Source organism: Octopus sinensis, linkage group LG2 (genome assembly GCF_006345805.1).
Source record: "Octopus sinensis linkage group LG2, ASM634580v1, whole genome shotgun sequence".
NCBI lineage: Eukaryota > Metazoa > Mollusca > Cephalopoda > Octopoda > Octopodidae > Octopus > Octopus sinensis.
Genome location: NC_042998.1, coordinates 125,505,440 through 125,519,065, shown reverse-complemented (window position 1 = coordinate 125,519,065; position 13,626 = coordinate 125,505,440). Strand labels below are relative to the sequence as shown.

The 13,626-nt window shown below is 35.0% G+C and overlaps 1 protein-coding gene across 4 annotated transcripts in view; it reads left to right on the top strand.

Moving 5' to 3' along the window:
- LOC115231934 (dedicator of cytokinesis protein 1) overlaps positions 1-13,626 on the top strand; it is a 199,829-nt gene that overhangs the window by 161,579 nt on the left and 24,624 nt on the right. For all 4 annotated transcript variants that reach the window (XR_003883567.2, XM_029801828.2, XM_029801824.2 and 1 more), the window contains 10 exons: positions 100-206; positions 3,069-3,196; positions 3,964-4,050; positions 4,542-4,735; positions 4,860-4,932; positions 6,193-6,293; positions 7,844-7,902; positions 9,792-9,863; positions 10,708-10,808; positions 12,254-12,339. Coding sequence is in view for 3 of the 4 variants with exons in the window: in XM_029801828.2 (XP_029657688.1) it covers positions 100-206; positions 3,069-3,196; positions 3,964-4,050; positions 4,542-4,735; positions 4,860-4,932; positions 6,193-6,293; positions 7,844-7,902; positions 9,792-9,863; positions 10,708-10,808; positions 12,254-12,339 (1,008 nt within the window). In the remaining variant the exon portion in view is untranslated. The remainder of the gene's footprint in view (positions 1-99; positions 207-3,068; positions 3,197-3,963; positions 4,051-4,541; positions 4,736-4,859; positions 4,933-6,192; positions 6,294-7,843; positions 7,903-9,791; positions 9,864-10,707; positions 10,809-12,253; positions 12,340-13,626) is intronic.

Genomic DNA, 13,626 nt, shown 5'->3' with positions numbered 1-13,626 from the left:
AAATTTATTTCCTGCATATTTCTGTTGTTCATTGGGACTATACAACTGGTTATCAACTACTGATTTATAAAAAAGCTTTCTTTTTCCTTTACATTGTAGTAAACTATTGGTGGCATTCTTTGATGCCATACCACCGAATCGGCTGTCCAATCAAAAAATGCAAAGTATTAACAACCTGGTCCACAGTAAACTATTTGAGGATAGTGGTAAGTAACTTTTACTGAAACTGAATTATTTATGGAAGATATTTTCCTAAGTTCAATTCTTACTAGGATTCCTATTGCATTTCATCTATCTAGAATTGATAAATGAAGTACTTATAATTTGTGGAAGTAGATTCAATTAAATTTACCCTCACCGTCATTTCCTATTTCCTTATAAAATTTGAGCTTGTCCTTATTTTCATAGCCTAATGTCAATGGAGTTGACATAAGATAAAGCTGGTGAGATGCTCTACTGTATCTACTTAAGTAACTTATTATTTTTTTATTAATATCCCACCAAGTTTGAGTTTTATATTTTGTCCTTTTAAAAGAAAACAATATTTGACTTAATCCTTTCACATATCTCAAACATTTATAGTCATTACTTAACCCTTTCGTTACTATATTTCTGACCAAATTACACCCCTTATGTGTTTCAATTAATTTCTAACGTAATCATAAATTTAGTCTGGTTTCATTAAACAACTATAACTTTTTTATTTATTGATATATTAATCTGATTTTTGGAAGATAATTTAATGAAATATTCTCAACCAATTCTATACTATAATTTTTGTCACAAAGTGACTCTATTTGCAGGTAGATACAGGTAAATTCCACAAAATATAAAATTATTAAAATTTTGTTCAAACATCGCTATAGAAAATATTAGCTAATATTCAATTGGGTATACAACAAAATTTTATGATAGAATTTGTTATTCTGGGTAACTTTCTGATACCCATAATAATATTTATGGCAAAATAGGCCTTAATTTCATTTAAGGTTGTGGGAAATAACAAACTATCCTTTCTTTCGTTTTGTTTACGTTTAGCGTAACGGTTCGTTTTCGCTGTAATGATTTCAAATAGGCTCATTCGAAAAAGTAAATAGAAATAGCCTAAGGCTTTACCCTTCTGGGAAAGTCTGTGGCTTGGTCCAGTTTCTGCAGAAAAATCACCGAAAAAACAGTTTTTAAATTTTCACTCCATTCAGGTGCCAATTCGTTTTCTTTATCGCTATCGGAGATCTCAGATTCACTGTTTTCACTTTCGGAAAATGAAACATCAAATTCATTATCAAATACCATGTGCTTTTTTTTTCAGTCATAGAGTTAGATTTATGAAGGTCTTCAGTAGAAAATCCTTCGAATTCTGACTCGCTGCTTGATATAATGAAATTCGTATCCATTTTTTGTCAGAATTACAAATTTTGAAAACACAATAGGAACAATTTCGGAAAAAATCTCCCAAAATTCACGGAATTAAAATTACACTTCGATTATTGTACAAAACTGTAGTTGAACTGTTTACGAAGTATAATACGTGTTTTCACGAATGTACTGAAGAGATTTGCTCTGATATTCTCATTTAAATATGAATAGGTAAATTCAGGCGGCTTTGGGCGGTTTGGTTTCATAAACCAAAATTTTTTTCGGGCGGCTTTGGGCGGTTTGGTAACGAAAGGGTTAATTCCATTTTCAGTGACTTTAAATGAATGAAGATAGATCCTTTGTTAATTTATTACAATAAAATTTCTAAACATTTTGTTACCTATTCTTCATTGCTAGATATACTAAAGTCAACAGAATAAAAAGTTTTTCCAAAATCAACAAAGAAATGCCTGCAAGAGTTAGTAGCTCTGTATGTTTACTCTCCTAGCTAAGGAACATTTTAATCAACTGTGCTCTTCTCTTTACCAAAAGAGTATTATTACTCTGGCGTGCCTCAAGGTTCAGTGCTTGGGCCCTTGTTGTTCTTAGTCTTCATAAATGACTTGCCCGACGACCTCACGCAACACACCCTTCTATTTGCCGACGATATCAAACTGGTCGCTCCTCGCGGTAATATAGAGGATCTTCGTCGATGCCTCCACCAAATTTGGAAGTGGTCTAACAATTGGGACCTGTGTCTGAACATGTCAAAGTGCTGTCATCTGCCTGTCGGCTCTACTCCTGCAACTCAACTTGATTTCGAGCCGGGTCGTCTGCTGCTGGAGAGGACCGATCAGGTAAAGGACCTAGGTATCTTGGTGGATTCCTCCTTTTTGCCTTCGGCCCAGTGCGTCCATGCTGCCAACAAAGCACGCGGAATTCTGTTCTTGATTCGACGGTCATTTGGAATGCTCACAGCAGCCATATTCCTACCACTCTATGTCACGCTGGTGAGACCCATATTGGAGTATGGGATTCAAGCCTCTTCTCCTTATCTCCTCAAAGACATACAGCATCTCGAAAGAGTCCAGAAGCTGGCTACCCGCATGGTTCATGGTCTCAAAAATTTGTCCTACGAAGAAAGGCTGAGGACGCTCGACCTTTATTCTCTTGAAAAACGCCGCCGCCGTGGTGATCTCATTCTCGCCCATAACATCATAAGCGGAAAGTGTAACCTCTCGAAAGAGCTGTTCTTCACTCCTGCTCCAGAGCGTCGGCTGCGGAGTCATTCCGAAAAGCTCTACCTGCGACGATTTCATCTCAATCGAAGGAGAGGAGCTTTCTCCGTCCGAGTTGCGGATCCGTGGAACAAGCTGCCAGACGAGATGGTGAAGATGCCGACGACCGCTTTGTTCAAAGCCTCCCTTGACCTCAAGTGGCCTGAACTCTTTACATGAACACCACCCTGTACTTAACTCCATGTCCCCCTACATGGCCTTGCTATTTGCTTTTGAGCCAAATTAACTAACTAACTAACTAACTATGCAAAAACTTAATCAATCTAATAGATGCGTTTTTAATGTTTACAATATGGTGCACAATGATGTAAAAAGAAGCAGAGAAGTATTATAATTGTCTGATACATAAATTCAAAATAATGAAGATGTTACAAGAATTTGTGCCTTTTTATAGCGTTAATATTTTCTCCACAGCGTGCCGACATATTCTTCTTCCTATGATCTTGACCCACACTTCTGAGCTGCTAAACAACAAACGAGAAATGCCAGAATGTGCCAATGTTCTCAGTGATATCATGGACAGTTTCTACTGTACAAGAAATGTAATTTAATTATTTGTTTTTCTTGCTAAAATCATCTAATTCCACACTAATTCTTTCTTACACTACACAATTATTGCTACTGGAGTTCAACTTAATTAATGAGTCTTATTCTATTACATTTCAATCACTTATGATTTAGCTTAATTTCCAGAAATGTAAGTTATTCTAATAATTCTGTTTGAAATTATAACTATTAGCATACCATGAAAGTTAAAAGATTATATTTAGTTTTGGTATGAAAAGAGAATATAGACCTTGGTCACACAGCATGGCTGTTAAATTTACTGATGTTTTAGGTTTCAAGTTCCCATCAGAGTTTGGTTAATTTCAGCGAGGCAAATCTTTCATGCTCTGATGATCTTTTAATAATTTTTTAAGCTGTTATCAATCCAACCTATGCTAGCATGAAAGGCAGATGATAAATGATGATTATCATCAAATTTAATCCAATATAAAATTAGCATATCCTCAAGTGGGTTATATGCTTTTTATACATAGCCTATATACAACTGGCTTTTTGGCAATACAGCAACTAGAGCTGTCTGAGCTCTGATGATGGCTTTACAAGGCTTAACATTTCTATGAGTTTGATATTTGTACTGTAGTGTCAAGAACTTGATACTCCACACAATCCATAAGTATCCATCCTTATCCATTACACTGTAATTTAATCTGCTAGTAAAATAGCTCAGTAAAATAAAATTTGTTTGTTGAATTTGTTAAAAAAAAAGATGATTTTGTTTATTTATTTATAATTAATTTTGTAGGTTGATGATTTGTCAATAATGATCCAAAAGATATTCAGAACTGTGATTCAAACAATTATTCAGATGGATTGGAATCAAAGTCTTGTGGTAAGTTCTTATAGTTGTTTCATGTGTATGTTTTAATATCCAGACTCCAACATAAATTGGTGATCACAATTAATTCAAGTTAACAAATGCTGTCAATCATGAATAAAGGTGTTAGTGTTTTGTATTTGCCAGACAAAGTCATGCAACTAATGTTATATACCTTTAGAGGGATGTAACAAAATGGCTGTAGTAAATAGCTTTTAATGCAAGATCACAGCACATTAAGCACACATCAGCTGTAATATACTATTATCTGAGTGAGTGAAACAACTTAATAGTAAATATATTCTCAGTTATTTATAGATAAATTTTGTGATTTGTCAACATTTTTCAAACTTACTTAAGGAACACATAATGAATGTCACATCCATCATAAAGCTTGAGCTTGTTGAACCTATAAAACAAAATAAATAATAAAGCTAAAACCTTGTTTAGTCACCTAGTATCAGACGGTGTAATGATGTCTTTGCTTTTACCTTCTATAACTCCAGGGCAACTATGTTGCGATAATGATGGCCATTCTCAGTCAAATGACTCAGCATCACTACACTGTGTATATTAACAGCTTTGCAACACGTTTTGATTTGCTTGATTTCCTTACTGAAATACTCATGATTCTACAACATTTAATAACTGAGAATGTCTACAAGAATGACTGGAATGAGATGATTTTGCATCAAAACAGGTATTTAGTTTTCGGTTGATTTATGACTTGTGTAAATCTTTTAATTCAAATTATTGTAATTTTTTTTAAACATTCCTACTAATAATTTGTATTTATATTTAATCTTTATTTAATCTTCCAACAGCATCATTCTTCGAGCCTTGAGGTTTTTTGCCACAACAATAAAAAGTAGCTTTTCTGATCCATTTGAATATGAGGTAGGTATCAGTTAAATATATATTTTTTTATTCCTTTCAATATAGAGACAAATGAAGAGCATCAAGCTATAAAAACATTTTATTTCAACAATATGTAAATATCCAAATTTCAAAGACCTATACCACTCAGACTTGCCTTGAAAAGTAGATGCAAAGCAATAACAATAAGAAAATGAATTGTAAAAATTTGTGCAAAATATAGAAATATAAGTTTGCAGAATCCTGCATTGAATTTGGGAACAGATTTCATTTTTCTGTGTCCTCCTTGTTTTATAATTTATATAGTGAGAAGGTTGTAGATTTTTTTTTTCACTGCCCTCTTTTTACTTAGGAAGATTTTATTTAATAGGTTTTCCATTGAGTTTGTTTCTTGTAAATAGTTGTATTACTCTACAATTATTACATAGTAACAATGCATCACTTTTTGCATCATATCCTTGTTTACTTAATGATGAAGACAGTAGGGCTCTATGACAGTTCTATAACTGATAGGAAGCATGGAAACTTACAAACATGTGTATTTTCTGCTATTTTTACTGCAGTCTCAAAGAACCCTGCCTTCCTTTTAAAATTAATAGCAATTGTCTTTCAAACTGCATGTATCTTGATTCTGGTGTCTTGTTTAAAATTTTTTATGAAATCTCACATTAATGTTTTACCTGAATAATCATAACAAGAGAGTTTCATCACTAATATTGTGAGAATATGTCTCTTTTTGATGGTACCACATTTAAAAAAAAAATTTATTAATGAATAAGCCATTTATAAAGATAAAACATACAGTGCCGGCCATTGCCAGTGCCTCCTGGTTGTTGCTAGTGCCACCTGACTAGCTCCCATGCCAGTGGCATATAAAAAGCTCCATTTAAGTGTGGTCATTCTCAGTGCTGCCTGACTGGCACATAAAAAGCACACACTACACTCTCAGAGAGGTTGGCATTAGGAAGGGCATCCAGCTGTAGAAACCTTGCCAGATCAGATTGGAGCCTGGTGCAGCCTTCTGGCATGACAGTCTTCAGTCGAGCCATCCAACCCATGCCAGCATGGAAAGCGGACGTTAAGCAATGATGATGATGATATCATTCTTGGATGAAACTCTGTCATTCAATCGAAGAATAATATTGCTCAGCTGTGCAAGTTTCTTATGTTTAAGGAATAAAAGTTTTGAATTACTAAATATTTTTTTAATCAAAAAGAAAGACTATACTGCTGAAGTATTGAAGAAAGTCAATTAAGTGACTCCTTTTATTTGATTTCTAGCTATGGAATGGATTCTTCTTCTGTGCAGTATCATTTCTTACACAAAAGCCATTGCAACTGGAGAAATTCTCTCTTAATAAAAGAAGTAAAATTATAGCCAGGTAAGATTTTCAGTAGATTATTGATGATAGAAAGCTGTTTGTTCTATTTGACATCTTACATGAGAAAATAGTCTGCAGATCAATTAAATACACAAGACTGTTTATTACATGTGAGGGGTCACTGAAAAGTTCCTGGCTTTGAGTAAAAGAAAATACAGGAGGATTAGTTAATTATGATTTTATGAAACATATTCCTCCATCAGATTCATACACTTATTGCAGCAGTCCTTCAGTTTTTCTAAGTCCTGTAAAAGAACTTAGAAGGTTGGGCCGTCAACCAGGCCTTTTGTAATACCTTTAAAGCCAGGAACTTTTCAGCACTCTTGTATTTTTTTAAGCTTTCTAATTATGTTGAAATGCAATTTAAGCCAACTTATAATCATAATTTTGTCACTTATTAGTGATATGCACCCTGGCCCTTCCCTGCTTTAATTTTTACAATCTTACTTCCCTGATTTCTACATTCACCCTCTGTCATTATTTCTGTCATAACTTGGAAAAGAGCAGTTTATCTGTCTCCTTATTTGTGATGTGCCCTCTCATTCCCGCCCCCACCACCTATACCAGAAATCTCTCCTCTGTACAAAAAAGCTCTCATGACTCTGCTCTCACCACCATTTGAAACAATACTTCTAAACATTGATGTGATTAATGTATTTACGGATCGCTGATTATCTAATCTTAATTTAATGAGCTGAGGGATCATTAGCTGAAGTCAGATATTTTATGGCTTAGTCAGAAGTGAAGAGGTAATGACATGATGTTTTGCATAGTCACCAAAACTGGTGGAGTTAAAAGAGGAAGAAATCACAACTCAGACCAAAAACATGGCTTATATACTTACAACAAAGTAGATTCTGCCAGTTGTGGGTGTTAACTTGGTGACAGATTAAGTCTACTATCTAAGTACAGTCCTCTTTCAGGTTTTCTGTGTACCCAATTTCATTCACATGATTTGGTCAATCCAAGGCTATGGTAGAAGTGACTTGTCCAGGGCTCCATACTGTGAGATCAAATCCTGAATTACAGGATTGTTTAAGTGAATTTCTAAACCATACAACCATGCCTGAGTCCTACTATGTGTGTGTTAGGGGAGGAGAGAGATGGATGGATGGAAGAACAGGCATACATGCATGCATTTGTTTGTACCCTATGATAAGAAACACAAAGCTTCAGATCACTCTTGACTGAGAGGAAAATTTGAGCTAAGTACTGAAAGCTAATCAAACATTTACCATTTATATAATGTCCATGTTCTTTACGACTTATGGTGATGAACCATATCCTCTTGTGATACCTATTTACAACTAGGTTAATAAGACCATTGAGATATTCAACATTACACCAACAAAATATGAGCTATTAGCACCTCATTCAGTTAGCCAAATACCCTACCAATTGCAACTCTATTTCTTAGTTCTTTAAATCTTAGAAATAGTTTAAACATAAGCTATACTCTTTGAATGTTATTAGGTTTCTTTTTATGTGAATAATATTCTCTTCCTGCTTTTCTCTCTCTTTCTCTCTCAATTTACTTTTTGCCACTTCAGATATAAAGACATGCGACGAGAGATGGGGTTTGAAATTCGAAGCATGTGGTTCAAACTGGGTATGTAACTTAAACATTTTAGTTGCCTATGTTGTATTTCTGCCTTGATATTATAAATTTTTTTCATATCAAATTTTGACATAAAAAATTTTTTAAATACATTTATTTGACCCCAACAATCACCATTGTCAACAACTTAGATTTCTAATGTTTACATTGTGTCACTAGAATTAAAAACATCAGTGTTTTACCTTATGGGAGAGTATATATGATAACATCTATTATGATTTAAATTATATAGTTCCCATTTTGAATTAGTAGGGTGTTAAAGAAGATTTAGTTTCTAAATGCATCAGAAAAATCTCTCACTGGTTTGTCTTTGTGACTGTCATAGAATAAACATATCTCAGTGTGTAAAGACAACTGCTTCAAACATCCAAAGTATTTGTAAATTTAAAGCAAGTCTTAAATCTTAGGTCAGAATATTTAAGTCAAGCACCAGTTTAGTGCAGGAAACACTCTTCAGAAAATATGAAAACTGGGTAAAGTTCAGAGAGCTCCTGCCTCTGCTGGTGACAAAGGGCCTCTCGCTCAGAGTAAAAGGTAGACTGTATGACGCATGTGTACGAACAGCCATGCTACATGGCAGTGAAATATGGGCTGTGACTGTTGAGGACATGCATAAGTTTGCAAAGAATGAAGCCAATATGCTCCGCTGACGTGTAATGTCAGTGTGCATACATGACAGTGTAAACGCCCTGAGAAAAAAGTTGGACTTAAGAAGCATCAGATGTGGTGTACAAGAGAGATGACTGTGCTGGTATGGTCATGTGTTGCGAATGAATGAGGACAGCTGTGTAAAAAAGTGTCACACCCTAGCAGTTGAGGGAACCTGTGGAAGAGGTAGACCCAGGAAAACCTGCGATGAGGTGGTGATGCACGACCTTCAAATATTGCGCCTTACCGAGGTAATGACTAGTGACCAAGACCTTTGGAGATACGCTGTGCTTGAGAAAACCCAACAAGCCAAGTGAGCCCATGGCCTATGCCGGTGGGTGTAACCAGCCCACTTATGCATACCCTTCGTTCATTGGACAATAAACTTTGCTTGCGAAGAGCTATTGAGGCAAATGAAATCAAAATCAAAATCACTGACGTGGCCGATGACAATACCGCCTGATTGGCACTCGTGCCAGTGGAATATTAAAAAGCACATCCGAGTGTGATCGTTGCCAGGGCCACAGATTGGCTCCCATGCCAGTGGTAATTGAAAAGCACCATTTGAGTGTGATTGTTGCCAGAGTTGCCCTACTGGCACATGCCGGTGGCACGTGAAAAACAACATTCAAGTGTGGTTGTTGCCAGTCCCACCTGGCTGGCTCCTGTGCAGGTAGCAGTTAAAAAACATTTTTTGAGCGTGGTCGTTGCCAGAACTGCCTGACTGGCCCTCATGCTGGTGTCACATAAAAGCACCCACTACACTCTGAGTGGTTGGAGTTAGGAAGGGCATCTAGCTGTAGAAACTTTGCCAGATCAGATTGAGCCTGGTGCAGCCTCTGGCTCACCAGTCCTCAGTCAAACTGTCCAACCCATGCCAGCATGGAAAGTGGACGTTAAACGATGATGATGATAATGATGAGTCCTGAAGGTTAGGTAAACTACAGTACATACAATAAAATTTTCTGTCCAGAGTGACTGAAATACTTGCAATGAATTTGAAGCACGCCCTGTAAGCTTGGAAGTCCAATGCTCAGCAGTTCATTTAACAATTTCATATGAATTAAGACAAAATGGGTTATGGCTAGATTGCTGATCAAACAAGGAAGTTGAACCCAAACTGATATGCTAGATAAATTATCCTGAATACTTTTGGGTATCCCATCAAATGTCTCAAAACCATCTTTATAACAGTGATATATGATGTTAATGATGATGTATTTCTATTGTAGATCAAAACAAACACCGGTTCATTCCTGATTTGGTTGGTAAAATTTTGGAGATGACACTTATTCCTGAAACTAGTAAGTACTATTTCTTGGATACATTTAGTGTTCATTCTTTTATGGAAGTTGTGATGGAGAGAATAATAAAAAATGTATTAATAATATACTACGGCATTTCTATTAACTATATCTTAAATTGAAAGAATGAAATAGAATAGTGGATGAGTAAAAGTTTTATATTTATGCAGTTATTATAGAACATGATGATATAGAAATTAGTCTATTGTAATATTGGATGATGATGAGATGGTTCCAGAGTACAGTGCTCTTCAGTATGAAGGATTTCGTGTAACAAAATAGTAACTATCAGTAATGTATTGAAGCCAATTTAATTTTCCTACAAAAGTTGATCTCATGCCCAATCAAATAAATTGATATTTAATGAATGACTTATAGGACCTGGGGCTTTTTTGCTTAAGTTTAGCGAATGGAGCTAGGAAGAGGAATTGAAGCAAGATTTCTCTACTACGTCTGTCATCCACTTCTACCATATCATTATTCTGCTTGCTAACTTGTTTGAAAATAATCATTTGTTTGATATTTTGTAATTGAAAGATGTCCATCTATATGTAATCAGCTCTACTATCTTCAGAGATTAATTGGACATAAATGTGAAACAATATAGTCTTCCAAAGAGCAGTAAATGTTGTAAGGGAAATGGTTAGAGTTAGCGATGCAAACTTGGATCCCAAATAATTTAATTCACCAGGTGTTTTACCACTTCGGCTACAATATTCACCACACTTTCAAATTAAACACAAATAATAAATTTCTGTCATTCAAAAATATTTCATTTGTCTTTAACTGTTTTTTTTCTTCCATATTTTCTGCTTTCATAACCAATTGTTCTTGTATGAAACAGTTTTGAGGAAAGCCACTATTCCAATCTTCTTTGACATGATGCAGTGTGAGTTTCAGCAAATCTCACCAGATGGACGAAACTCTAAAAATAATTTTTCTGAGGTAAATGTTATGTCTTTACTGTTTTATGTTGTTATTCTTTATGTTGATTTAAGACATCCATTTTAAAATTGTTCAATGTATTTTAGTAGTTTCCAAATTAATTTTGTCATAGAATTTTTTATATGTTACATTTATGTAGTTGAAACAGATATTGTTATACTTGGGGATGGTCATATTTTGCCAATTAAACACACACACACACACACACTATATATTTGCTCTTCACTTTAGCTTTATTACTATTGTTTTAGTTTCTTTGTCAAAGCTCTTTCGTCACACATCCTGTAACTTCTTCATCAACTCTCAATCCCATGTGTCTTCTCTTATTCTGCTTATTCCATTTTGTCTAATATATCCTTTATACAACAATACCCTTTATATGATTTTCCAGTAATCATGAAACCCTTACCTGTATTTGATAGACGACCTCAACCACCCTAACTTTGAAACAGATTATGTTGAAGCAAGAGAATACCATAAAATATAATTATCAAATACTATCAAATGATGCCTTATTTTATGGAACCTCAGAGCTTTTTCCACAGAATCTGGGGTTACCTAAAACTCACTTTGGGAAACACTGAGCTTTTTAACTGAGTACCAGGTACTAATAACATGCTGAAAAACCAAGATGCAACTTGACCAAACTGATGCACTTCCCTGACACAGTAACTCGGTGTACCCCACATATCTTACCTTGACTGCCACACTTTAACCTATCCAAGATATGCTTGCTCTCATTACTGCACTATCCTACCGAACATCCTCAGATATGTCCATACTGCACTGAGTGCAGTATTGTTATCACATTGACTTTCCACTCCACTGTTTGGTAATATTCACCTTGATTATTAGAAATATGAAACATTCAATATGCCAAGTGTGTGAGTTGCTCTCAGAAATTAGTTTGGTTACCCTCATACTTTAGAGCTGCTCTAGCAAAGTTAAGTAAAAGTACTTAACAATAAAAAAACACTACAAATTTATGGTTAAATCAATAACATTAGTGAAAGCATCCTATTGTAAAACACCTACTGTAATAGTTCAGGTATTCATATAAATTTGTAGAACTAACCAACCCAGATATTATAAGTATCAGCTTTTTACCATGGTATTGCACAATCATTCAGATGGCTGCATTCCAGATTCAAATCCTTCTGTATCCCATGTCACATGTCTTAACATTCTTTTCTAGACTGCTATCTATGTTGTCTTCATTTTAAACAATTCAAGAAGTTACATGTCTAATTTCCATAGCGACTGAGCCCAAATGTTTCCAAGTTTGAAATTTCTAAAATCTTAGAAAATTCAAATAAGAATTTTTCAAAAGTATTATGTGTGTGTGTGTGTGTGTGTGAGAGAGAGAGAGAAAGAGAGAGAGAGAGAGAAAGAGAAAGAGATGGAGAGAGAATATTTATCTGTTTTATTTTATTTATTTATTTTAGGTTGAAAACCAAATAGTAACTCAGCTTGATGTACTTGTTGAAGGTGGCTGTGGTGATGAAGAATACATGGAACTTATGTATGAAATGTAAGTATTTTTTGAAATATCAAATTAGCAATAAATATTTGTGATGAGTTTTTCAGTTGTTATCCATGCTTCACGTATTTTTGACTCAGCCATTGATTTTTGAATTTTGGTGAATGTATCTGTTAGTTTGATAAGAAAGATTTTTTCAGATTTTTCCATAATTAGGAAATTATGATATCTGTGAAACTGACAGATTCTTTCTAAATGTTATCTGGTATATCATTATATATGATGGCTTTGTGAGAAGTGGCCATTACCAGTGCTGGAGGCACACAATAAGCACCATTCATTCATGTGTGTGTCGCTGCCAGAACCACCTGACTGGCTCCCCGTGCTGGTGACACATAAAAAGCACCATCTGAACATGGCTGATGCCAGTGCCACCTGACTGGCTCCCATGCTGGTGGCACATAAAAAACACCCACTACACTCTCAGTGGTTGGCGTTAGGAAGGGCATCCATCTGTAGAAACTCTGCCAGATCAGATTGGAGCCTGGTGCGGCTTCCTGGCTTGCCAGTCTCCAGTCAAACCATCCAACCCATGTCAGCACGGAAAACAGACATCAAACGATGATGATGATGATTCCATTGTTGAGCATTTTTGTATCTTGAAAAAAAAAGTTTCCAAGACTTACTCATTTTTTGCCTAGAAGCATTTCTTCATGCCCTTTCACCTATAAGAGAAAAAGAATATGAAAATGTACTATTTTCTATTTGTATGCAACTTAGCAACTTACATTATTGACATTATCAAGTCTTAAAATTAATAGACTGTCAGAATTGTTAGGACATCAAACAAAATGCCTAGTGGTATTTAATCACTGCTCTCTGTATTCTGCATTTGAATTCATCAAGGTCAGCTTTGCTTTTCATCCTATTGGGAGTTGATAAAATAAAATACCAGTCAAGTACAGGATTTGATGGTACCAACTTACCCTCTCCTTCAAATTGCTGGTCTTGAACATAAGTCAGAAATCATTTATATAAACTTACGAATATCCTAATTTGGATCCTAATTAAAACAACAAAAAAAAAAAGCTTTTGTATTCTGATCTCAAGCTACTTAGAAGATAATATAAAACATGAAATGCTTGTATATCAATATTGATTTTTAACAGACTTGATCTTTATCAAAAGAATGAGTGGCATACATCTGGAAATCTGTAAAGGTGCAAGCATGGTTATGTGGTTAATAGGTTTACTTCTCAACAATGAGGTTTTGGTTTCAATCCCATTTTGTTACACTTTGGGAATGTATCTTCTACCATAGCCACAGTTAATGAAAGC